Here is a 27949-nt window from a genome sequence, read left to right on the forward strand (position 1 = left end):
CATAATGAATATCAAAAATGTCATATATTACGTATTTTATTATTTTTAATACTAATCGAAGAATAAACATTTTATTATTTTAATACTTAGAAAGTTAATGTGTACATAAATTGTAAAAATATAATTTTATTTTTAAAAGTAAGATAGATTATATCGAAAGTTATAAATATGGAGAAACAAACAATAAAAAGAAGAGGTTATTATTCCGAAATCGTAACAGGTAAATTAAAATGACTAAAAATTTATTTATTTAAATTCTTAAATTTATCCAAAAATATATATTTTTATTGTAACACATTTTTTTATCTGCAATATTTTTATATATTTTAACTATATATGAAAATAAAATAACACGTATAGGAACTACGGAAAATCCTGTTACGCCGGAAGTAGTTCTTATACCAATTGCACCAAGAAGAGCAAAACTTGCATGGCAAGTTGCCACCGAGCAACATAGCGTCTGCATTAGAAAATTACTGGATGAAGAATCATATAATTTCCTTGGTGAAGCTAAAAGATGGATGAGTTTTCCCCTGGATCGATCAATTGTGAGCATTAAAAAATATTTGAAGAGATTGTAAGATTCTCTAAGTTGTCGAAATGAGTTAAAATAAAATAAGAATGATACAAATTTAATTTTTTTTTTGATATCTTATGAAATTTTTTTAGCAATTTTTTATTATTTATCAATTAAATTTGAAAAAATATCGCAAAAAAAAAAAGAAATAAAATTCATTCTATGATGAGAATATTTTATTTCAAAGTATTAATTAATTAATTTTTGTTTTTTCTATAAAACAGAAAAAATATTCTCCATTTTTTAATTATAATTTTTCTTTCAAATAACAATAATGCAAAAAATAAGAAATTTTACTCATAAATTCTTTATTTCATGTTATTGAAATTATTTCCTTAGAATTAATTCCAATTATTCCATTTGAAGAGAAATTATCTAAAGTTTCAATGAAAATTCGTAAAAAAAAAAAAGAAATGTTTTTCATGAAATCGATAAATGTGAGAATTTGTTTGTATTAAAATTCTATGATCTTTATATTTAACTTTACACATAAAAAAAAAATATCAAATATTTGTGGAACAGATATTTCCTGCGGAGACCTTCATTCCCAAAGTACAAATGGAACAAGATGTGGCGCCGAAGCAGTGTCCACGAAATGTTGAGATGGAAAGGAGACGAAGATTGTACAAACATATAAAAATTCAGGATACTTTAGCAAGTATTAACATTATACCAAAAGAAATGTTGCCTCCATCCGCCTTAGTATCTCTGTTGTCCTACGACGAGAAATATGGTTTGTTTAGTATCGCACATTTTCTGCCTTTGGAAATTTTTGACGACGAAGATTACGATTGCAGGTATGCGAGCAAAAATGCTGTAACATAGAATTATTTGAATTGTTTATTTAGTAAAATTTTGCCAAAATGTCAAGATTCCTTTCTATTCTCTAAACGTCTCCTTGAAATAATTAATAATGGATTTAAAAAACAATAACAAATGATAGATGATAGGTGATAAAATAAAAAGTTATATAAACTGTTTACATAACTTATTATTATATTATTATATTGTTGTATAATCTGCAACAAATTTCGATAAATAAAATTTAATAAATTCAATTATTAAAATTTTAGTTAAATTTAAATAATTTAAATAGACCGTAAATGAAAGTATTAAAATCTCATTTACAATAAATTTCGATTAATACAATACAATACAGTTTCGAGATGAATCGATCTCTTAAAATTATTTGCCATTGAATATCAGCGAATATCTATAATAATATATACTTTGAAATAATACACCACGTCATATGCATCGATTTTCATATTTGTTACAGAACAATAGAAGATTGGATAAACTTGGGTTTCATTGATGAAAAGCGTTATCCGTTGCCAGCCAGCGTTTTCGTACCAAGATATCGATCCGAAGACGAAATATTCCATCTCGATGACGAATTCTTAAATAATCTCTTCATTTGGACTAAAGCCGCTGTTTTTGATTATGATTATAATAAAAAATTATGGAGTATACTCACACTTGACGGTACAAAGCGGGAATTCGAGATACCGAGAATTTATATTCGATTCTTTGCTGAAGATCCCAGAATTATCAACGAAGATTCTAAACTTTACGCAAAGAGAGTGGTGACGGCTGTCGAACAAAGAAAAATCGCTGAAGCTTCTGTAAAGTAATTTTTGTTCACGATTAGAGATTTATTTATTTCGACGTATCATAGTAGAAATAAAAATTAAAGCTATCATTAAATATTAGTCTCGATGAATTTTTAAATCGTAATTTTTTTTTTCAATATTTATTCTAAATATGTTTATATGTAGATATAATTTTTATTTGGACTGCATGCAAATGGATGGTATGACCAAGTTGGATGAAAAACAAATAGATACTATTATTCGTTTGATTCAGATGAATCAAAAATTCAATACTAAATACAAATACAAAAATATAATGCATGTACGTAAAAAGTTTTTTTAAATGAAATTTGATATAAAAAGAAAATATTTAAGAATAATTTAAATATTTTTTTAATTTTATAGTAAACATAATAAAGGTTAATATATAAATTTTCTATTAATATAATATTGTACCATTGTATTGTATCATAATTGTTTCTATTTTAGTTGATCGATGAAATTTCCTTGGACTATCAACGCACAATGTGTGATCTCATGTGGAGAAAAATGATACAAACGAATCCAGAAATGTTTAAATTCATCACATGGATACCCGAAGTTGAACCTATGAAAGTGCCGAAAAAAGGAAAATTTGATACGGGCATGAAAAACTTTCTGGTAACCGTTAATAATGCTTCCACGAGAACCTAATATCATTTTGAATTAATCATGTTGAATTAATAATTACTTTGAATAAAAATATTTGCATTTCTCACTTTTACTAAAAATAGAAATATAAGTAAATGTGAATAAAATTTTATAAATTTACGATAACCTAACTTTTATCGAAATGATAATCTTAAAAACGTTTACTCAGTATATGTATAAATATTAAAAATAATAATATTTCTATCTAGAAAATTAAAAGATACACTCACTGGATAACATTGTATGTTCACGAAGAAGTATACAGTGCAATGAAATGTATTGTAGTAGAATGTAAACAAGCTGCATCTATGAATTTATTCGCCACTTCATACGGAAAACAAATAAGGTTAAAAGAATTCGAAGATTTGCAAATACAGGCTACCATCACAGTTATTAAATATTTGAAAGAACCATGGTTAGAAAAAATTACACAATCAGTTAGAATGTGTCTTCGAGATCTTGGAAAAGGATGGTTTAATCTCGAACAAAAGGACCACAGCGTGTATGACATAATGAAATTGAAACGTTTCATGAATCTCACTAATCTTCGTATGCAGGTAGGTATACAAATACAGTCAAAATAAACAGTTAATCTAAAATAATATAATATTATTATGTTTTCCTTTATAATATTTGTAATATATGTCTATTATATATTATATATAGATATAAATTTTGTTTTATTTTTTTTAAAAACTGGAAAAAGTTTCTTTTAATTAACTTTTTATGATGATAAAAAAAGATATAAATAATATCATTTTTCTTCGACTTTTATTTACAAGACTAACTAGCATGTATAAAATTACAGAAAAATATGTACATATACATATTGCTATTTTTTCTTTCTTCTGTATCTTAAATTTTAAAAAAATCTTAAATATCTTAAATTATTCATATAAATAAGAAATAGAAAAAAATAAATAATTTATAATATATAAGAGAAAGAAAAAATATTTTTTTCTTTTCAAAAAATAAAAAGTTTTGTTAAAATTAATTTTCTTTTAAGTCAAATATTCATTTCTAAAAAATTTCATTAAATATCGTGTTTTTCAAAATTTTTTTATTTGATTTCGTTTAATGAAATTTTTTTTTTATTGCAATCATTTCAAAGTTACAATTTCACTTACAGGTCATTTTAGAAAATGTTTTAAATTGCATAAAACAATTCACAAAATTAATAACGATCAATCAACAATTAAAATAACAATTTAAAAAGCAAAAAAGCACGAAAACACGAATGAAATAAATAATTCTTTTCGTCGATTTTCTTTTATTAATATGTATAAGTTAAGCCAAAGTTTTTTTTAGAGATAAATTGTATTCTTCTTAAGAGTTGAATAACTTGTGATTATTGTATAAAAAAAATTATATAAGGAAGAAAAAAAGGATGAAATCTCCTGAAGTGAATAGATTTTGTTAATGATATAATATCGTGTATATATCAGTTTGAACAAAATTAAAATCAATTTTGATCGACATATATGATAATCACTATAACGTGTCAACGATGTTACATATCTTACTCTGTGTTATCTTTTTATTCACGAAAATAAAATTTTTACCCGAGAGAGCCCGTTTCGAAAGTCATTGACGCGACGAACTGGAAAATGATGCTTCTATTGACAGTGTTGACACAAATAGCGTAGGTTTGGCTTACGAATATAACTATGTTGAACATTGAGAAAGAAATATTATTATTATTAGATATATAATGATTTTATTTTATACAACTTTATTTTGATTATATTTTTTATTTTATATATTATGAATAAATCGATGCTCGATTGATATAACTAATAAAGATAAATTTTTCAGGAAATAGATTTTTATTATAGTAGAGAATTAATTATTTCAACATTTAACAATGCAAAGATGCCATTCTTTTATAATTCTAATATCTTGGTTTTAATATTTTGATTTTAAAAGTAAAATATTTCAGTATTTTGAATTATGATATTATTTTTATAACTATCTTAAATAATTCTGTCAGATGATAAAATGTAATATATATTAAATTTAATAGATACTTTAAATAATGTGCTTTAGATTTCTTTTAGATAGTGTTTTTTCATGCGTATCTAAATGAAGTCTAAGTGAAGCCTTACAAAGTTTACAAAGGATGATGTCTATCGTAGCGTAAAAAAAAAAAAAAAAAAATAATAGACAATCGTATTTTTACAAACATTGTTATTTTTTTCAGTTGAATAAATTCCAGTTAAAAGAAAATTAAAAAAATATAAAATATCAAGTGCATTTTACACAATAATTTGTTAACTATATTATTAGTAACTTAAATTATAAGTTGTAGGATACATTTCATTTTTACATAATTTTATTTATATAATGAAATTAATTATTTATAATCTCCTTATAATTAGTATGCGCTACGAGTTTTGGTAGAAGATTCGATCAAGTTCTATAGAAATATTCTGGAAATTCCAGCACTATGTGTCTTACATGTAGATGAATCATTTGTTTGGGGAGATGATCTTATTAATACCCAGTTTTCTCCCGCTGGCATGCCTATTTTTCTCCTTGACCTTCAAATGGATGAGCATAAAGCATTTTACTCAACAAATCCTGAGAAATTTCTCGTAAGTGTATTTTCGTTCGTATTAATTAACAATGATTTTTTTTTATTTCTTTATTATTAATTTAAATGAATATATCAATATATTAGTTTTAGAATTTAATGGGATTTTTTTAAAATATTTTTATCATAATATTTTCTTTATTCTTTTAAAAGAGATATATCAAGATTATCAAGATAAATATCTTGATAAATTATCTTAAAATTAAAAACCTCTCATTCATAAATCTTTCTTCGTTTCTTTTTTTTTTTTCAAGGAAAGTATCATTACTTTATATGATAACGCACTTACTGCCTGTCATCAAATCAGGCAAATACATCCTTTTCTACTTCCGAAGTTAAAATTTCCTATTCACCTATATCTAAGCTCCGTTGGTCTGCTCGAAGATCAGGTATGCAAAGTTCGTGAATCGTTGAAAAAAGCATATAAGAAATCTGTAATACCTTTAAAAGCTTACGCAAAAGAATTCAGTCGATATCAATTATTCTTCAATCTCAACGTGGCCAAATACATTGAGTGAGTATATTCATTACAAAGTTCCTTAAACTTTTTTAAACTTAAAATAGTAAAAAATGATTTATTTTTATAATAATCAAATAATATATATTCTTTATCTTTATTTTTATTTATATAAAAATTAAAATTATAATCGATCAAAAAAATCAATTTAATCATCAAAATCGTACTTAAAAATTAAAATTAATTTTAAATCTTAATTTTTATTTTTATTAAATAAATGTAATAATGAATATCTTAACTTTTCTTGTCAACATTACCGACTGAATAAATATATGATCGATAGAAATCCACCAGAGGGAATCAGTGAATCAAAACAGAGATTGATAGATATGTGCTATTATAACTATATCTATCATAGTTTTTTTAATATTTTTAATATTTTTTTCAAATATTATATTTTACGTATAAATTTAAATGTATACATATATATTATTTTCAACTATTTATCAGATTCACAAAAATAAATATTGATAACTCGAAGTTAAGAAATATCCCAATAAATTGGACCATCTAAATACAATAGTAGACTTAATATCCATACTAAGTAATAATAATAGTATAGCTAATATCTATAATGAATTTTGATTATTTTGATCATTTTTATGCTTAATTAAATGCATTTTTATTCCTATTGTCAAGCAAAATGCGTCAAATAACCTACGAGGTCAAAAGACGCAGTTGATTTATTCATCGAGATTAAATGAAATTCCATTTTGAAGGGAATACAAGGAAGAAGAACTTACTACGGCTGAGATAAAAGAGGAAATTTCATTTCATATCACGATGAAACAGAATCTCCAAGTTACTTTACCGAGTTTTATTACCATTGGTGCGTTTGTAGTGAATGTTTATCCCTTGAAAGAATTTCTTATAAACAAACGCACAGAATGTGCTAAATCATTGCTCATTATGCTCACGGAAAAGATACGAAAGGAAATCGATGATATCCTGGATGAATATAGGCAGATAAGATACAAATTGAAGGAAGTGCCACAAAGTATCGAGCACATATTCGAAATACGGGATTGGATGGAAACTATACCACTTCGAGTACAGGATCTCGAAGAAAAGATGGATAAATTGAAAATAGATTATGATATTCTGGATAGTTTTCTTTGGAATATATCCGATGATGATTTTCAAGCGAAATGGGAAGTGATTGGATCGCCTTTTCAAATTGAGAAAGAGGTAAAATATTTGTTGTAAATTAAAAAGTCAGATTTGATTAAAATTCATTTATTAATAAATTAATTTTTTTGGTATTAAAATATTAGCTGAAAATAATGTTTATAATTTATGAAAATTAGAAATAATAAGGTAATAATTGATAAATTAAAATTTTAACTGTTCATTTAAATATAGTATTAATTTTTTCGTTATTAAATTAATTAAATTGCCACGAATTTGAAATATTTTAATATAAATCTGCATAATTTCAAAAACTTCCAATATCTAAAATATATCGTATATTTTAAAAAATATTCTTATATACTTATTTATTCAAAGTTTTAAATATTAAAATTTCATTTTTTAGTCTTTTTAATCTTTTAATTTTTAATCATTTTAATATCCTCTATTAATGTTGCAACATATATTTTCACGAATTACAACTTTATTTGCTACAATAAATATGTATATTTTATGTGAACATCGCGTTAAATATTTCAACTGCTTTATTCTTGAAATATGTATATGTTCGTAATGAAAAATTTCTTGGCAAAAATTTTTTTTAATTTGAACGATTTTGTGATACAAATATTTCATACGAAATGGAAAAAAAATTGATAAATTGTTTTTTCATAATGATTAACAATAAAATACAATTATATTTTCTACTTACAAACCACTTTTAAATGGTTTACTTTTTTCTTTATTTAGGTCAAATAGTAAGAAGCATCACTAAGTAAGCAAAACCCAATAATTACTTTTCTCGTACTTTGATAAGATTGCTAATTAAATAAAAGAGTTCTGCGAATCCTTTATAATTAAATATTCACTCAAATAATGCAATGCTCATTGTTCTTTTCCACGTTTGGAAAAATACAAAGAAAATTCCGAGTTCTGACCTACAACAAAATTAAATTTAATTACTAATTAAATTTCAATACTGTCTATGATAATAAACAATTTAAATTCCAATTTTTGGATACATTTACCATATGATAAATATATCTTACATATTAGTAAAATGGAAATTTAATCCCTATAATAAAACATATTTAGTCGATTTGGTTAACCTAGAAATCAGTTCTTCTTTTATATATCGAACGTAAAGTTAATATAAGAAAGAATAATAAGTAAAAAAAAAAGAGCATCGAGTCATATCGAAAACAAAAATTGATACGTAAGAGTAACAAATAAGACTTAAATTTTAAATTAGAAACGATTTAATTGTAATTTTTCATTAACCTTGTTAATAAACGCCTAGCAATTAAGCGAGCTATCGGTCGATCGATTGCATACATACAAGTGCTTCTAAAATAAATTGCTTCTCAATTTACATTATTTTTTCAAAAATAACCGAATATCTTAACAACGTGTATAATGTGAAATATATCAAAAATATTTTTGATAATTAAATAAGATGTATTACATTATAACATAAAAATAGCAAATATTTACTAAAAATAAATTTTTAATTGCTGTTCTCTGTACAATTTTATATAAAATAGGCTAAAATAATAATAATAAAATAAATGTTATATTTTTACGTATCATAGAATATCATGAGTGTATATATATTTTATGCCTCATAGGTGATATTGGAAGTTGTCTCGAGAGGTTCATAAAACTACATTTAAAACTCCATATTTTCTGATATATTTACATAATACGTGAAGCGTACCGTGAAAATTTTTATTCATTCTGAAAATAGAATTCTCTAGTTTCCTTTTTTCCATTATATTTGTATATTTTATAATATTATAAAACATTATAATATTATAAAAAACAAGATTACACAGTTACTTGCAAATTATTATAAAATAATATACAAGATACAAAGAAATTTTGATACTCAGGAATAGAAATAAATAATGTTAATTTATGTATATAAATCACTTTTTATTTCAAAATTTATTAAATTTTAAATTATATTCAAGATTTAACACGTCGAAATAACTATCAAAAAATTTAACTAGATTCAGGAAACGAACGAACGATTTATAGAAGAGCAAGAAAAATTCCATAAGATCCAATTACAGGATGAGATCTTACTGTTGGAAAAAATAGACTTTTTGGTGAGCAATGTGGCGAACATTGCTCTTCAAACCGATGTCTCCCGTATCCACGAGATAGCTTTAGATGTGAAGCGGATATGGAAGATTATGCTCGAGTGTCGAGAAAATGGTTTATTGCTCAACGAACGACAAAAATTATTTGGCCTAAAAGTAGTGCCCTTCGAACACCTAAATAAACTCATAAAAGAATTCGAACCTTACAAAAACTTATGGATCACGGCTTCGGGTAAGCATCCAATTATTTGTCCATTTTTATTTTATTAAATTCATTTTAATAGCGTTTTTTTCAGAGATATAAATTATAGTGAAGTATAGTGAAAAATAATTGAGTAAAAAGTAAAAATTGAGTATAAAGTAATTGAGTAAAGAGTAAAAAATAATTGAAATTAATAAATTCATAAATTGTATTCTAATACAAATTTAAGATTATAACACACACACACACACACACACACACACACACACACACACACACACACACACATTTATCTTTTGTCTATAAAATTTTTAGAACTGAGAACTTTTCACAGTAGAAATAAAAGTTGTAATTATATTTTCTATAAAAGTATGAATCAAAGAAAAACTTTAATGTTAATTTGAATTTCTTTTTATTCCTCTAAGAATAGAATACAAAAAATTAAATTTCATTTAAAACAATGGTGTTATCAGAATTTTCATTTTTCGAAAATGATTAAAATTTCCTAAAAATATTTGTAAAAAATTATTAAAAGCTAAAGATAATTCTTATGGAGTTAATTCTTTGTTATTTATAGATTGGCTCAAATGGTACGACATATGGATGGATAATCCTTTAATGAATGTTGACGGCCTTCAAATTGAAGGTCTTGTTGCTGATATGTATCGGCAAATAACACGAGCAATTAGAACATTCCAAGAATTTCCAAGTAATCTAATAATTTGATGATTATCAATGAAAGTTGTTGCAGAATCTCGATTTAAAAATATATATAGTTTGTGAAATGATGTTAAATTGTTACGTTACATATCATATTAATAGTTACATTTTACAACTTGCACAATTATATAAAAGGAGAATTTAAAAAATATTAAGAAAATATTTCTTAAATACGTTTACACGAATCTATTGAATTTATTCAATCAACTTGATGAACAAGCTTTTCCTATATTTTTTAGAATTTTTTTAATACATATTTCATAATTGATGAAAAAAAGTTTTGCTCAAGTTTCGTGATATTTTTTTAAATAATTTATAATAGATATTTTTAAATAATTTTCTTTTTTTCTAAACGCAGAGGTGCAGGCAGTTGCAATTATGATAAGGGATCAAATAGATGAATTCAAACCGTTTATACCTCTGATACAAGCTCTCAGAGAGCCAGGAATGAAGGATCGCCATTTTGAGCAATTGAGCGCGCAAACTGGAATATTAATGGCTCTTAAACCCACCATAACATTTAAAAGCCTGTTAATTCTCGGTATTAAAGAGTTTGAGGAATTGGTGAAAATGGTCGCCGATACAGCGGCCAAAGAATATGCTACAGAACGAACATTGAATAAAATGATCGAAGAATGGGAAACGATTGTTTTTGAGACTCTTCCATACAAAACTACCGGTAAATACACGTAATATCTTTTCACAAATGAACTTAATCAGTGTTTATTGTTCTTCATCTAACGAAATACATTTTATATATATCATATTTCTTTTCCTTTATTTAATTTTTACTAACTTTTTATTCTAGATAATAGACAAGTTTTTAAATAAGATCATTCAAAGACTTAGATTATCCAGTTTTTAATTATTATATCATAACTCTTAATTTCGAATTCCTTGTATCAATTTCAAATCTAATAATTTTTTTCACAATTTTTAATCAATCATCCCTATAAGAGGTGTAATAAATGTAATTTGAAAATTTGTAAGAAAAAGTTACAAGGAAAAATAAAATTATAATTACATCATTTGAATCGAAATTTTCCAATTGCAATCTTTGGATAATTTTTTTTTTTATTAAACAATTCTATGTTTTTGCAGGAACGTATATAATAAAGGTCGCGGAGGAAATATTGATGATGCTAGATCATCATATTCTTAACGTGCAACAGCTTGCATACAGTCCACTGAAGACTGCCTTTGAGGACGAGATCAATGAATGGGAGAGGAAGTTAAATTTGACACAAAAAGTTCTTTATCTATGGATAGAAGTACAAAGGTGAGAATCATATGGAATGATTTGTTTGTTTTGATGATAAGAAACTTGATTTTTATAGAGAGTGGATGTATCTGGAACCAATATTTACTTCGGAAGATATTAAAGTTCAGTTACCTTTGGAAACAAGGAAATACAACGCCATGGAGCGAAACTGGAGACGAATCATGAAAAATGCTTATGAAAATCCTTACGTAATTTTAATTTTAATATATTCTATCATATGAAACATATATTCTATTGTGCGATATTTAATACGATTGAAAATTGAAATATTTGATCAATTATGAATACATATATACAGATTATTTCATCATGTAATTTAAATCATTGAAATTCATGATATTAATATAAATAATTAAGCGATTTATCAATTGAATAGGTATTGTAGTATAAAATATTTATTTTTATCCTATAAAATATTTATAAATATATTTTCCATAATGATAATAATAAATTTCGATAATAAATTACCAATTTTTCAGATTAAATTAATTATGGATAAAATTGTTCATTCAAAAAATTAGTAAATAACTTCACATATACTTAAAAAGTAATTTATTTTCGAGAATAAATATAATTGAAAATTACAAAAACTTCCAAAATTTCTATCATTTAAATATAGATTAATTTTGAGGTACTTGAATCTTTAATCCAATCTGATTTAATTTAAAAACATTTTCACAACAGATTATCAAAATATGCCCTGATGAAAATCTGCTTGAAAGCCTTCAAGAATGTTTAAGTCTCCTGGAAGTTGTACAAAAAGGTTTATCCAATTATCTGGAAATAAAACGAAAGATTTTCCCCCGATTTTATTTCCTCAGCGACGAGGAACTATTGGAGATTTTGTCCCATGCGAAGATCGTACAAACGGTACAGCCACATCTCAGAAAGTGTTTCGAGAATATATACAGAGTAAGATTCGAAGAAGATCTACAAATTACCCGAATGTACTCTGCGGAAGGTGAAGAGGTGGTATTTGATCCACCGATGTATCCGGAGAGAAGTGTTGAGTTTTGGCTGGGTGATCTCGAGAAAGTGATGCGTAATACCATTAAGGAGATCATTCGCAAAGCATTAAAAGTCATCCATGAAACTCCAAGGAAAGTATGGGTTTATATGTGGCCGGGACAAGTGACACTTTGCTGTGGCCAAACTTATTGGGCTGCACAAGTGGAGAATGCGATCAATAAGAAAAAACTTGATGATTATTATCAAGTGCTACTGGGAAATGTAAGACACACTTTTTATTTTAATTTCAATTTTTTTTTTTTTAGATTAACATAGGGAATGGAATGTTTATGGAAATATAGAAAGAGACGTTTTTATAATTTATTTTTATTATTTGGTTTAATTTTATCTTGATTTAAATTTTCCACTTCTTTGCTCCTTTTATAATAACTTCTCTGGGATATAAATGGAATATCATAAATCAAAAATGTTAAGTAATGATACTTATTAATAGGATTCATAATTATATGTTTGATGAGTATTTTTTATTATATGAAGTTTGTATTAAATACAAGAGAACAGATTAATAATATGAAACTTTTTTTTATTAATCATTCGCATTTTATTTTTTGAGTAATTAATTATAATACAGCTTTTGAAAATTTTTGATAGTTATTGTACATTTCTATTATTCTAAATTCTTTACGTGATAATTATTAAAGTTTTAAATATTTTTTTAATATTTAATAGTGTTATGACTTCTTTATTTCATTTCAATTCATTTTAAAAAAATAATTACTTTAAATATTGCATAAAAATGCAACTATAAACAACAAATAATGAAATATATTATGGAAATAAAATTTATTTCTATAACTAGTATTTTGTAATAATTTTATAATAGTATTTTATAATAGTCTCAAAATTAAACTTGTATAATGAATTTTATTTTTAAAACTTATATAAGTTAATAGGAACTAATTTCTAATTAATTAACATAATTAATTAAAATATGATGATGAAGTTTGAATTGAAATATTTGAAATTTTACACGTGATTATATAAGATGGGAATATATGAAAATACTTCAATTTAAATTTATTTCAAAAGCATTAATATATTTGAAATTGTTTTTATCTTGTATATATTTTTTATTATAAAATTTCTTTTTATGGTGAATATAATTTAATATTAAACATCAGATCATTTTATTAAATTAACAAATAAACATAAATGATTAAATATTATTAATAATATTTAAGTTCCAAATTTTCTATTAATTTATGTAGTATATTCAAAAAAGTATACAAAAATGATCTTAATTATAAGTTTTTATTTCATAGTAATTTTTATTCTAAACATTTATAAACAATTAAAATATATATTCTTTTAATTATTTTTTCGCATTCAAATTATTTAATATAATAAAATAATGGAAAATTTATTGTACAGTTAGACGATTTACGCGAATTAGTACGAAGTCCTCAAACCGAAATCCAGAGACTAATGCTGGAAGCAGTAATAACGATTGAAGTACACGCGCGAGACGTTCTGTATCAATTAGTAAAGGACAAAGTGACTAACATAAACGATTTCAATTGGATCTCACAGCTCCGCTATTATTGGGTAGATGATTCAGATTTAAAGATTCGTGCTGTAAATGCGGAATTCCAATATGGGTATGTAAATAACTATATATATTGGCAATTTTTCGCGAATGATAAGTGTACAAGAAAACAAATATGCAGAAAGATATCAATTTTTTATTCTTTTCTAATCTCTTTCTTACGTATGTATTATACATCATATTCTTTCGTATAATGGCATTAATCCAATAATATTAAATGTTTAATTATCAATATTTATCAAAGATACGAGTATTTAGGAAATACTGGAAGACTAGTCATTACTCCTCTAACTGATCGATGTTACTTAACCTTAACTGGGGCATTGCACTTGAAGTTCGGTGGTGCACCGGCTGGTCCTGCTGGGACTGGCAAAACGGAAACGACAAAAGATCTTGCTAAAGCGTTTGCCATACAATGTGTAGTATTCAATTGTTCCGATCAATTAGATTTTATGTCAATGGGAAAATTCTTCAAAGGTCTTTCAAGGTAACTTTTTTCAGGATTAATATTTTAAATCAAGATTCAAAAGTGATAGTTTTAAAAAGCATTTTCGATTTTTTTTTTTTTTACTTTTCATTCTGTTAATTATTTAACAGAGTTAAACATATATATTTTTATTGAATATTAATAACACTATCTCTCAGATGAGAATAATTTTTATCGATTATATTACTGTCAATATTTATCGATGAGGTATAAATAAATATAGATAATTTTTTATAGGTATAAGAAAAAATTATTATTATAATATAAATATAGTTTCGTTGAAATTTATTAATTGTAAATTTCATTAAATTTCATAATGAAAATATCGGTTTTTTTTTTTAGCAAATTCATGAAAGTTTTCAATTGGTTATTAATGTCAACTTCATTGCATTCGTGTAATTAAAATGTAATTTTTCGCATTGACAGGCATTGCATTTATTAATTATTATTTACAATCTTAATTATTTATTGTATTTGTTCTTTGTATTTTCCATAGTAATTTTTCATGTTCTTGATATTAATTCTCATAGCGCAGGTGCATGGGCGTGCTTTGACGAATTTAATAGGATAGATATCGAAGTATTGTCCGTCATTGCCCAGCAAATTATGACAATCCAACAAGCGCAACAAATGCGGGTTGATAAGTGAGTACATAAATAAGCAAGCAACACATTTTGGTATATCTATAAAATATTAGATTTAAAATTATTTAAATGTAAATTCTCAATTTACGAATCGCGATTCAAAGGCTCATAAAAGGGGTCGCTATTTTTATTGAAAGATTTTTACATATTCATTTTAATATAATAATATTTTTATATTTTACAAGAATATTAAAATTTTCTCGTTATTTAACTCAATTAACTCGTGTTAATTCAAACGAATCATTGTTCATTGCTTTTAATTTTGTTTACTTTATATAAAGAAAAAAAGATTATTATAAATTTGAATTATGACTTTTAAAAAAAAAAGATTGGGAAACACTGGTATAAAATATAACAATGAAATTTCTCAGATTCATCTTCGAAGGAGAAGAAATTGTTTTGAAGCCATCTTGTGCGGTTTTCATTACTATGAATCCTGGTTATGCGGGACGAACGGAATTACCGGACAATTTGAAAGCTCTATTCCGTCCAGTCGCTATGATGGTGCCAGATTATTCATTGATCGCTGAAATTTCATTATTTTCTTATGGTTTCTGCGATGCAAAACCTTTGGCGGGAAAAATAACAACGACATTCAAATTGAGCTCGGAACAATTAAGTACACAGGTAAAACATATAGATATTACTACGACAATTAATTTTATTACAAGTTTATTTAATTTAAATAATTCTTTAATTATATATTTATCTTTTTTATACATTTATCTTTAATGATATATTTATACAATTCTGTACTATTTTTTTTTTCTTCAGAAATGACATTTTTTAGAAAAAAAGATTTCATTCTACATTTGTTTATTTTTTTAATGTAGAATTCAAAAAATTTTTGGCTATTAATTAAAGTATAGAATTATTATTTAGAAATTCGCGTTGATTTATTTTTATCCAGGATCATTATGACTTTGGAATGCGAGCGGTGAAAACAGTTATTGCTGTGGCGGGAAATTTGAAAAGAGAACAAAAAGATTTAAACGAACAACAGATTTGTTTACGTGCTTTGAAAGATGTAAACGTTCCAAAGTTTTTAAAAGACGATCTTATATTATTCAATGGTAAGTATATTTCTTAATAATTTTTATGCATTATATTTATTTGTTGTATAATTGTATATATGTTATATATATTGTATAATTTGAATATTTCTTAAATTAAAAAAATGTATTTTTTAATACAATTTTTTAACTATTATTTTAAATTATATTAAATTTCCCAAAATTTATTTTTTCTCGTTAATTTATAAATTAATAATTTCATATTATATGTTATAAAAAAATAATAATTTACAATAATTCAAAACGAGAATATACTTTCATTTTATTCAGGTATCGTATCCGATTTATTTCCTCGTTTGGAGGAAAAACCAGTGGACTATGGAATTTTGGAAGCAGAAATTCGCGCAACAAGTTTGAGAATGGGTCTGGAAGATGTTGATGGTATATATTTGCTTTCTTTAATTCTTATTTTTTTTCTTTTAAATTCTTTAATTAAGTTCTTAATTAATAAAGAATTATTCTTTTTAATAAATTTTCTGATCCATTTTACAAAATAAATTTCAAAAATAATTTCCGCAGTGAAATATTCATATTATTTATCTTGCTTTTTTTAAATTATTATGTAATAACATAATATTCATACTTTCTCTAAGTTTACGTTATAAACACAAGGGATCTCGTTGCAGTAGTATTACGTATCAAAAGATTTACTTTTCTGGCTTTATGATCAAATTCATTAAAAGAGAGGAGATTAAAATTAATTCTACAGTTATATCGAATTTTAAAGAGGTCTTATTAAATCTGAATAAATAGAAAAAAAAAATATTAATCATTATCCTCTATCAATGAACACTTTTTCTTTGATTGCACTGCTGTATCATTTTCATTAATATTCATATTTATATTCAATATATTTAAAAATATTGAAATTAATTCTACTTTACATGGAAAGCATAATAAATTTTCAAGTGTAGCTTTTGCATAAAAAGGACGTAAATGATTAGAAAATTTAAATTAATATCAAAGTATTTATAAAATATTCTTAATGAATTTTGAAATAAAAAAAATATATAAAATATATAGAATTTATAATATAATATATATCTATAATATATTTTTTCAAAAAATGTATTCTTTTGAAAAAATACACAGTAGTGTAATCTTTTAATGGAATTTTGTTTGGATTTAAAATGTTTCATTAAACTTTACGTCTTTTAATTGCAGAATTTGTGAAAAAAGTTATTCAATTATATGAAACGACAGTAGTAAGACACGGATTAATGCTCGTTGGTCCAACTGCGTCGGGGAAGACAAAGGTAAGTGACATTTAAATGATATTAACTGAAGAATTAGTTTGAATTAATCTTTACAAAACATCCTTTGTGATATTAAGTATATCATTTATAAATTATAAATTGGCAAATTGAACAAAGAAAAAAATTAAAATGAATATATTTTATATTCTATAATATATTATATTTTATATTTTATATTTTATAAATTTATTATTCTATCATAGAATAATAAAATACTGTCATAGTTTAACAAAGTAAAATTCTTGTCGATTTCAAATAGTCTTGTTAATTATAAACAAATGTCTTGTTAATTATAAAACAATGAAGAACTTATTTTTAAGTAGATTTAGATAATATATAAAAAACAGAATCTATCAGAAACTATCTAATTAAATATTTTTTAATATTTACAATATCAAACGGTTATAATAATAACAAGCAATATTTTAAATAAAAAATAATTTGCATAATATTTAATTAACAAAAGTGAATTTTTGATTAAATATTAATTTGATTAAATATATATTTATATTTTTTTCTGTAAAGAATATATATTTATATTTTTTAAATATATTTTTTAAATATATATTTATATTTACGTAAAGAATATATTTTACTTCTTTTGCTTTTTGATAACACTATTTTACAATCTTTAATAATACTTCTATTTCTAAAGCACATATACAATATGCTGCATCACTTATTACTATTTTTCCTAATGCAATTTTTATCTGTTCTCTAAGTTGTAAAGTTCTAAATTAACTCAATTACGAAAAATATCCTGTATAACAAGTTAAGTATATTGATTTTAAAAACACTCTGTTTATTTTAAAAATAAAACATAATACGTGACAATTTAAAAATCCTTGAAGTAATATGCAGTAATTCTTATATGCATTATACATTTCCATGTATATATTCCGATATATCTCATGCAACTAAGTAACGCAACATGTAATTTAAAAATAAAAGTAGAATTTAATTTTATTTAACAAATTAAAAAAAAAAGAATATCAATATGTATATGAGAAATAATTATTTCTCGTACAGATTCATTATAAAATAACATATCTGTTAAATAATTATTTTTAAAAATATGAATTTATTTTTTTATTAATAATGAGACAAAATTAAGTTTATAGAAAGAATTTATCTATATGCTAATTAAAATGTGTGTTGAATTTGGATAAATTTTTAAAATTAATTTTTAAATTATTTTTTATATTTTAATTGATCATACCTTTCTTTGAATTCAAAATTTTTTTCATCACTTATACATTTTTATCATTTTCACTTGTAATTGACAAATTCTTTTTGAAATGTCATAAAATATTTGTGACGAATTCAATGAATTCAATTAAATGTATACATGTAAAGGTAGATATATTTAAAAAAATAAATTGGCATGTTAAATTCTTTTTCGCTTTAACAAATTCAATCAATTTTAACGAGTTTTCTGGAATAGAAAAAAAAAAAGATTTTTCATCCATATTAAAATTCTGCTGTAATAACCATTGATCAAATTTTTTTTAAAACAAAATTTTTTCTTGTGATGTTTCAATTGTATTAATCGAGAAAACATTTCTTAAATGGAAATAATATTTAATAATTCGTAGTAACAAAATATTATATGTTGTAATACATTTCCAAAATCAATTCATAAAAATGACGAAATAACATATCATAAACAAATATCATCAAGTATCAAATACATCAATCACGTATCTTAAACAATTATACGATAGGATATCAATTTAATGAACGAGTAAAAAAATTCAATTCTTTAATCTGATGTACTTACCAATCGTGTGTTGAAATGACAAGCTTTTATACCTTCAATATCATTAATTTTTTAACGATTTTTTTTTGTTTTTCATAAATAAATTATACGATAGATAATATTTAATAGTTTTTATTTCACATAAGTTAGAATATTCTAATGTTCCATAAAAGTATATTAAAAAAAAAATCTATGATTTTTCAAACATTAATTATTAAAATTTTATATTTTAATTATAATTATACGTTCTAAAAATATCAATTATTCATATTTTCAGTAATACTATTTTGCAATTGATTTTATATTTTTTTCAATGAATCGAATGTTCTTATATTTATTGAAATCTAATCAATTAATTCATTGAAAGTAAGGTTAGGTTAAGTTAATATATTTAATATTCTTGTATCGCTTTATATTCTTCTTGTGTCTTATAATTGATCATATTATATGAATTTTTATATAAGGATCAATCGTTTGCATCTATCAAAAAAAAACGAAAAATTTTAAATATTAAATATATATAGTAAATATATAAATATATATAGTATAAATAGTAAATATATATATTTTAAGATTTGGGTATATCAAATTATTCCATGTTTAGTTTTGAATATCTTATATTTAAAAGTATTTGCATTCTTATATTTAAATTTTACAATTATTGAAATATTTACAATAAAAACTTTTATATTATAATTTCTAAAAAGTATATGTATATTATTCTATTTTAAAAAATAGAAATAATTTCTACAATTAAATATAAAAAATGAAATTGTATTATGATTTACATAATTCACATATTAAATAAGAAATAAAAAATAAAAGCATAGATTAAAAAATAATAACAAAATTTTTAATTTCAATTTTTCTTATCATAGAGAATTTACATAAGAAATATCCTATACATGCAATATATCGAATGAAAATAAAAAAAATCGATTTGTCCATATTCATTTCTCTATATTTATAACAGCAGAGAAATCCAATACTCTAAAAACTTTTTAAAATTACAAATATTACAAATATATAGAATTTTATTAAAATAGATATTGATTCGATCAGATTGATGAAAGAAATGATATTTTTTTTATAATAAAATATTTTTAAAATTGTTGCTTTTATATTATTAAATGATTGATATATCACACATTTAATTAATCTGACTCAAAACATCGATTAAACACCAAGTTTTATTTTATTTTTGTCCTTATACATTATATTTTCATATCTTATTTATCAAATTTATCGATATTTTGTTAATTATGTTATTCATAAATATAAAATAAACAATTTATAATTTAAAATAATATAATCAACTAGTGAAATATTAAAATTTTAACAAATTCTTTTACTTTTAATAATTTTACATTATATTAAATATTATTATGTTTTAAAATATATTTCATTTGTAAAATTTGTTTTTGTTTATAATTTAGAAATTTACAAACATATAATTAATCACTCTTTTTTTAAAAAAATATTAAATTCTTAAAAATGAATTTCTTTCGTTGTTATTCTGTATTTTATATCGTATCAGTTTCGTTATTAATAACAAAAATGCTTTTATTATTCTTGAAGTTTCAATTTTTTTTATATTTTAAACACAATTTCAAATATATCGAACAATTAAATATAGAATGAAATTATAAAAGATAACATTCATAATAATAGAAATAATTCTAACAGTTAATTATTTCTGTATATGTTAAAAAATTCTTATTTTTTATTCTTTATATGGATATAGAAATTAAATTACATATAATAATAGTAAGATCATTATCTATTTGAAAGCATAACATTCGTTATAGTGTAAAATAAGCAATGATCTTTTGTTCACTGACTTTGAATTTTTTTTTAAAAATAAATATCTAAATATAAATATACATAAGTATATTTGTCTTTTATTTATCTAAATCATTACAAATAATCACGCATGAAATTTTTTCCAACCTTCGACTATCATTCATATTATACATACAAAATTTTGAAATTAATCTACAATATGAATAACCTTTCATAATTCTCATTTATACAAATGAAATAAATCTATTCTATTAATCCAACAATCGTCAAGCATTCAGAGATTTGTACTTACTTTATTTCCTTTTCATTATTTCCTATTTCAATAGCATAAAATAATCAAACGGCAATTACTGGAATATGAGATCACTGAATAATACATTGTTCACTGAGTATACATTGAAAGAAACTAACTGTACTTAGAGTAAATCGGTATAATTATCATATTTCCAGAAACTCTTATTCATAACCTATATACGTTACATACAATCAGCGTTATAAATGACTGAGACGTGATCTTTTTACATGCGAGATATCGTTGAAGTAGTATATTTAACCACGTGACTAAAGCGCCATGATAGTCACGTGACACTATTCATATCACGCTTTCTGAAATTGTGATTCTTGTACGATTGTCCAAAAATTGTTTCTATAATTTCTATATGTATCGTTGCGGATTGCAATGATATCTGGTCATGCTTTTCAATATTTTGCGTAACAATTGCTGTAAACAACGTCGAAACGTGATACCACACATTGCATACAATAGAAAATTGATGCTGAAGTTGGTATAATAAAGAAGCATAAAAAACTGTTGTATACACCAAAGCAGGTCAGGTGTATTTTTGCGGGCGAGCGTAAAGAAGAATACGCATAACCGTATAACATAACTGGAAAATAAAAAAAAAAATATGTAAATTACATTTAGCTAACAACTGTAAAATTGCAATTATAAGAGTGAGAATTGAAATAAAAAGAAATGCATTAAAATCAGATTGAACAGGTTAGAGTAGTGATAGAAAAAAGAGCTTCCTTTATTTCTATATTATACTTGAAAAATATAATATAAAATTATGAATAGAATAAGAATAATTATATTCCTATATTACTATTTATATTTCATTCAAATTTTATAATTATAAAAAAATTAGAGATAGTTCGGTATGAGCGTATTATTTACCTTGGTAAATTGAGAAGAATAAAGACGGTACTGATTAAAAGCAGCATTTTCGTGATGTTTTGTTGATTTCTTGTGGATACAAGGTTTTTCGACGATGATCTAATATCTGTAACACAAAGAGAGAAAAGGAAATGCAAGAAAGACAACAATAAAACGTTAGTAGAAATTCCTGCAACCATATTATTTAATATTTAACTTAAATAGTTTAACTTTCTATTTCTATATAGTTGGCAATAGCTGTTGAAATTTAAGCTAATTTGAGAAGTTTTATCAACAATAATTAAAAGTTAAAAAGTGTTATAATGCGGAGATAACCTATCTTTTCTCAATAATATAACACAAAAATCAAATGAAAATCTTATTTTCATTTTAAATTATATTACTAATTATTGATTTTTCTTGTAATATTATTTAACAAAAATGACAATTTAAAAATCAAAAATTCAATAATTCAAAATTTATATCCATTAGTTTCCTATATTTATCATTCATAGTTCAATTCCAAATTGAAATAATTTAGATTTAATTAAACTAGCAAATCTATTTAAGTTGAATTTGTTTTATCATAAATTAAATCAAAGTTATATTTAAATATAATTTAAGTCAAATACAAATTTTAAAATTAAAAAAATTAATAAAGGTATATCAATAAAGTCCATATTTGTCAAGAAATTTTCAACGAAGAATCAAAAACTAAATTATAAGAGAAATGAAATACGATTTTAAAACTAGTCAGCTAGTAGTTCAATCAATCATTTTTCCGACAGTTCAATAATCGAATCAAGCTACATTATGTTAATTTTAACGAACTTCTTCCATTTGATGATTATCGAATTAAATTTGAATCTCTATAGCTACATTTAGTACATTAATTAATTAAGTCTATTTTTAATTTAAATTAATCGTTATATTTTTTATATTACAATTTATTTTTTAAAAAAATTAAAGAAAACAAGTAAATTTAATAAAAAAAGAAATATGAATTCACTATTGGAAATTATAATAAAACGCAAAAAGAGATTGTGAAAAATAAAAGTATTTTCTGGTATTTATATCTCTTTCGACATCAATTATTCAATTATATTAATTAATTAACAAGTTATTACAAATAACCTCCTCTATTTAACAGAGATAATTACATTTAATAAAGAAATTTATTTGACTAATTGAAATAATACTTTTGTTCATTTGATCATTGTTTTATTTGTAATCTCTGCACCAAAATCTTATATGTAACTAGAATAAAATAGTTTTTAAACGTAAAATATTTATATATTTATTCAAATATCATATGATTATTTCATTGAATAATTATATATAAATATTTATTTATTATATCATTAAATAATAGTTTTAATAAAAATAAAATTTTCATCAGTATCAAATTCTTGTATACAATGTATTTAGAAAATGTAGTAGATAAAAACTTTAAGTGATTCTCGAACAGATAAAAAATATGCAAAAAATATTGAAGTTTATTTTCTAAATTATAAGCAACTTTTATATTGGATGAAATAAAACTATCTCTATTTCCATCTTTCTTCATCTAATGGAAAGTTGAATTGCTTCTAAAAAAAAAAAAAACAGAAAAAAAAATTAAAAATAATAATTTCAATGAACATTTTTTTCATACGAAGTTCTGTGCTTATTTTAATCTCTAGAATCATCTCTTACATATTCTATCTACCAATTCGGTCCAATACATTCTGTGTATACGAAGACTTTTGTGAATGATGATGTATATGTATACGAATGCTATACGTAGTACATACATATATATATGTATATATATATATTTACGTATACAACGATTCCCTATTTCGGGTAGCTGACAGGCGTTTCTCGGTGTTGATGGCGGAGCGGACGTAGTCTGATGCCGAGAATGATGAGAATGGTTATTCTTCGACGAATGAAACGATTGCTGCGAGGGTGGCCGTCGACCTCCGACCATTGGTCCTAGATTCATGCCACCGGCACCGTTGTTGCTACTGCTACCACTCTAGAAATTGAAAAAGAATCTTTTGTAGAAATTTAATGGTGCCTCTTGAATTGAAAAGTCAAAGCTAGAAATAAAACTCGAATTCCAGTACATATATCAATTATAATCTTGAAACATTGAAAAAAAGATATTTATTAAAAACAAATGTAAGTATTTTGTTTGATTAAAATTGTATTTCTTTTATATATTTATATATATATATATATATGTATATTATTTACATCAAAGTTACAGAATATTTTTTACCAAGAAATGAGAAATATCAAGTAGCTGATTCAATTACACAACGCTACTGGCAACGGATAATCTACTGTGAATAAAGATCCACGGGAAGCCAATCATTTTTCAGCCACAGTATCTTGTTTCAGTCGTTATCAGTATGGTTAGATAGGATACTATCTATTTTCCACACGAACGTTACTTATCCAAGGGCTACTAAATGATACTATTGTATAGGGTGCCTTGTTTATCTTAATCTCTCTAAATGCTCGTACTACAAGTTGATGATATAATAAAAAAAAAACGAGGAACATATTTTAGGTTAAATTAATAAGCATCGTGAGAAATGAAATACTTTTCTATCCATCTTCAGATGTATTTTCAGAGAAAATTGTTTTGTTAAAGTATTCATTTTCTATTTATTTTCAAATTGATATAATTATTAATCTATCACAAAAATTATTTCTAAATGCATTATTAAAATCATCTTCTGATTGAAAGTTTTAGAAGTTAATCTAATTGCAAATGATTTATGTAAATAACAATGAAAAACTATGAATATGGATTGTATAAAATCAAAAAGTGAGAAGTCTAAATTGTAAATGAATGAAGTTATACAAAAAAATTCCATTTAAATTGAAGGAATATTACCTGCAACAATCTATACATCATAAATGTTTAATCTATTTGAATGTGAATTGATACTTTTACGAATATTAATATAGAAAAATGTGCAAAGAGCTATCAAAGCTATCATCGATTATTTTTCTCTTTCACAAAATATTTTTAAAGTATTGATTCTGCTGTTGAATATCCTGGCAAAAATTATTCCTGATATATTGCATGAAATAATTTTAAAAAAAGGAAGAAAATTAAAAAACGATATTAAAATCAATTTCAATCAATCAATCTCGTTAATTCAGATAGTCTCTTAAGGTCGAATGATACGATGAATAATTCAATACCGCGCAACTTCGAGGTCCCACAACCGTGAAACGAATAAAATTCAAACATGTTCAAACACTTTTATACCGATGATTCGGCAGATAATTTTTTTCTCTCTCCTTTTTTTCTTCCTTTCTTTTCTTTTTTTCTATCAGGTCACGGTCTAACCGAGAAAAAAAGCTCCACGATATCACTTCAAAGATTGGCAAAAAAGCACTCGTCAAGTGTGAAATCAGGCTTTATGCAGATTTTATGGTAATATCAACTATGAAAGAGCTATATGTATAGGTGTATAACTAGTTACGCCACTTAAACCAGATTGCATGGTATTAATAATCAAGTGTTGGATGACCCTGTAAACGTATATTACTTGAGTAATTTATGATGACGATAAATACTTGCAGGTGTAATATTATTAGAAGGAATATATTGAAGTTATAAATTATTAATATTCGTCCAAAGGTACTATTAATATATTATTATGTGCATGACATGTATTTACACACATGTGTGAATTAATTTACATGTTCATAAATAGGACACTTTTTTTTGAATAAAAAAAAAAAAGAAAAAATCAAAAAGATCAATTTTTTATTTGGAAAATGAAAAAATTAAGTATTCTATTCAAAAAGCAAATAAATATATTTACGGTAATTTGAAAGAAACTTAATATCGGAAACAAAAATAAAACTTTGAATGAAAAGAAAATAAAAATAGTCAAGAAATAGTCAAGAATAGTAGTACGTAAGTGAACTGAGTGTACGCCGATTTCTGCTTTTTTATCGTGTGTTTCACTGCACAAATATCTTTCCAATCAGAAAGCTACACAAGTAATCACAGTGCACGTACACATGTTTATAATCATGCTGAGAATATAAGTGGCGCTATCTAGGCGAAATATTTCCATCAACGAATCGACTGTTTCATAATAATACAATCGTGTCATTCCGTATAGACGAGATGATTACTGTTCGAAAGAGCACATTGAGCGAATTTTCTCACTGTTTTCTCTTTGATTCGTAACATTATACGTTTGAAGAAACTTGTTTACATTAGAAATCACGATATATTCAAAATAATACACGTGAAAATTTGTTCCATGCATTTTAAGAAAAAAAAAGAACAAAAAAAAAGTAAAAAGTAAAATAAAAGAAAAATAAAAAAGTTAAAAAGCCAATTTATATAAAGCCAATTGAATATAAAATCACATATTTTTATTCCTCGTTTTTTATTATATATATATCTTTTTATTATATTTTATATGGAGATAATTTTTTTAATTTATTTATTAATTTATTATATTAATTATAATTAAATTTGATCCGACATTGAATAATTATTAAAATTCTACTGCATAAATCGAATTGCAATTCCCTTGAATATTTAGTAATTGATCAAACTGATCATTTAATTTCTTATTTAGCTAATTATCAAATATTCTACAACTTATTTAATTTTTACATTTCAATTTTATTTTTACAGATTACACGTATCATTTATTTTTATAATTAAATTTATGTATAAACTATATTATTAATGTATTAATATTAATATGAAAATTATTATACTTGTAATGTTATACTTGTAATATTAGGTACATAAAATTAGATATATAATATATAAATATTATATTTGACGCATTCACATACAATAAAATATTAGTATTCGCATCATTAAATTTATATTAAAATGATCAGTCTGTTAAATATTACATGATATGAATTGTTATTGATTTAATGCATTTCATATTTAATGAACTTTTATATCACATCTTTCATTTCTCATGAATATTATTTTATTCATTTCTTTAAATTTAAATATCTCCCAAAGTAAATGGGAAAATATATGAAAATGTATGATTTATTATTTATTTATAAAAAAATTTTTTCTTGAAAATTAATCTTTTTTTTGTGTGTATTTGTCTGTATTATATTTTTCTGGCATTTTTTTCTTTTCTATTTAATAACATCAATTCTGTTGCTATATTTCATTTATCAAAAATAATTGGTATTCCCTAAAGACAGATTTAGTGACGTTGACAGAATGGAAAAAAATTATCGACATTGAATTCGAATATATCATTGTTGCATTAAAAAAACAAAATTATTTTACAATTCATTCGAGATCATTTCCGCCCCTCTATCCACCCACTATTTATCGTATCGAAGACAAAGTAATTTGCTATGCAAAATAACCAATGTGATATCATAGAGAAAATCCTAATTAGATTAGATTGAGAAGAGAATATTTGAATATGATCATTTATTTAACATAATTTTAATTTTAATTTTACATAGATTTTTAAACAGTTACAGATTAATTTTTATTAATCCATTAAAATTCTAACTTGTTGAAACATTATATAATATTTCATTTTTAACTGTTTTTTTTTTCAAATATATTTAATTGTGTCATACTTTTTAATATTATAATTATAAAAGTGAGGTTATGAAATGAAAACATAAATGAATAAGTGATAAAAAAATAGACATAAGAAGAAAAGAAGGAAAGGATATAGGAAGATAGGAGAAGAAAGAAATTCGATCAAGATTTATATATCGATATATTTTAAAATAGTTGTTATAGCATGGTTCGATGTTGGAACA

At 23.6% G+C, this 27949-nt stretch overlaps 4 protein-coding genes across 7 annotated transcripts in view; 3 read left to right on the forward strand and 1 right to left on the reverse strand.

Annotated features, from left to right (window-relative positions):
- Nucleotides 1-232: 232 nt before the first annotated feature.
- Nucleotides 233-9472, forward strand: LOC107999635 (dynein axonemal heavy chain 1). Its single transcript, XM_062075869.1, has 8 exons — nucleotides 233-1374; nucleotides 1857-2202; nucleotides 2659-2829; nucleotides 3069-3416; nucleotides 5238-5453; nucleotides 5707-5966; nucleotides 6689-7157; nucleotides 9110-9472. The coding sequence occupies exons 1-8, from the start codon at nucleotides 1136-1138 to the stop codon at nucleotides 9470-9472; spliced, it is 2412 nt and encodes an 803-aa protein (XP_061931853.1). The 5' UTR covers nucleotides 233-1135.
- Nucleotides 1247-27949, reverse strand: part of LOC107999721 (thyrotropin-releasing hormone receptor-like) — a 30832-nt gene continuing 4129 nt past the window's right edge. The window contains exons 2-6 of one of the 4 annotated variants that reach the window (XR_009830329.1): nucleotides 23981-24179; nucleotides 22181-22286; nucleotides 21296-21890; nucleotides 2055-2200; nucleotides 1247-1391 (exon numbers count right to left, since the gene is read on the reverse strand). Coding sequence is in view for 1 of the 4 variants with exons in the window: in XM_017059729.3 (XP_016915218.1) it covers nucleotides 21659-21890; nucleotides 22181-22286; nucleotides 23981-24179 (537 nt within the window). In the remaining 3 variants the exon portion in view is untranslated. Of the gene's footprint in view, nucleotides 1392-2054; nucleotides 2201-14730; nucleotides 15639-19316; nucleotides 19681-21083; nucleotides 21891-22180; nucleotides 22287-23980; nucleotides 24180-27949 lie in introns of those variants that run through there. The other 3 variants (XR_009830330.1, XR_003698091.2, XM_017059729.3) reach the window with 3 other exon arrangements.
- Nucleotides 9987-11891, forward strand: LOC133666315 (dynein axonemal heavy chain 1-like). Its single transcript, XM_062076683.1, has 4 exons — nucleotides 9987-10113; nucleotides 10483-10803; nucleotides 11226-11403; nucleotides 11462-11891. Exons 1-4 carry the CDS (start codon nucleotides 10008-10010, stop codon nucleotides 11625-11627), a joined length of 771 nt encoding a protein of 256 aa, XP_061932667.1. The 5' UTR covers nucleotides 9987-10007; the 3' UTR covers nucleotides 11628-11891.
- On the forward strand, nucleotides 12138-16837 carry LOC133666192 (dynein axonemal heavy chain 1-like). Its single transcript, XM_062075871.1, has 8 exons — nucleotides 12138-12169; nucleotides 12228-12636; nucleotides 13807-14033; nucleotides 14226-14468; nucleotides 14999-15112; nucleotides 15484-15739; nucleotides 16023-16185; nucleotides 16456-16837. Exons 1-8 carry the CDS (start codon nucleotides 12138-12140, stop codon nucleotides 16680-16682), a joined length of 1671 nt encoding a protein of 556 aa, XP_061931855.1. The 3' UTR covers nucleotides 16683-16837.

The sequence above is a fragment of the Apis cerana genome, linkage group LG6 (assembly GCF_029169275.1).
Source record: "Apis cerana isolate GH-2021 linkage group LG6, AcerK_1.0, whole genome shotgun sequence".
Taxonomy (NCBI): domain Eukaryota; kingdom Metazoa; phylum Arthropoda; class Insecta; order Hymenoptera; family Apidae; genus Apis; species Apis cerana.

Excerpts from the sequence above, each read along its gene's own strand:
- LOC133666315 (XM_062076683.1), top strand. The coding sequence starts at position 10,008 with ATGGATAATCCTTTAATGAATGTTGACGGCCTTCAAATTGAAGGTCTT. Across the intron at positions 10,804-11,225 it reads TCTTCCATACAAAACTACCG|GAACGTATATAATAAAGGTC; the intron begins GTAAATACACGT and ends ATGTTTTTGCAG. Across the intron at positions 11,404-11,461 it reads CTATGGATAGAAGTACAAAG|AGAGTGGATGTATCTGGAAC; the intron begins GTGAGAATCATA and ends TGATTTTTATAG.
- LOC107999635 (XM_062075869.1), top strand. The coding sequence starts at position 1,136 with ATGGAACAAGATGTGGCGCCGAAGCAGTGTCCACGAAATGTTGAGATG. Across the intron at positions 2,830-3,068 it reads CGGGCATGAAAAACTTTCTG|AAAATTAAAAGATACACTCA; the intron begins GTAACCGTTAAT and ends ATTTCTATCTAG. Across the intron at positions 5,454-5,706 it reads CAAATCCTGAGAAATTTCTC|GAAAGTATCATTACTTTATA; the intron begins GTAAGTGTATTT and ends TTTTTTTTCAAG.
- LOC133666192 (XM_062075871.1), top strand. The coding sequence starts at position 12,138 with ATGTTTAAGTCTCCTGGAAGTTGTACAAAAAG. Across the intron at positions 12,637-13,806 it reads ATCAAGTGCTACTGGGAAAT|TTAGACGATTTACGCGAATT; the intron begins GTAAGACACACT and ends TTTATTGTACAG. Across the intron at positions 16,186-16,455 it reads CGATCTTATATTATTCAATG|GTATCGTATCCGATTTATTT; the intron begins GTAAGTATATTT and ends CATTTTATTCAG.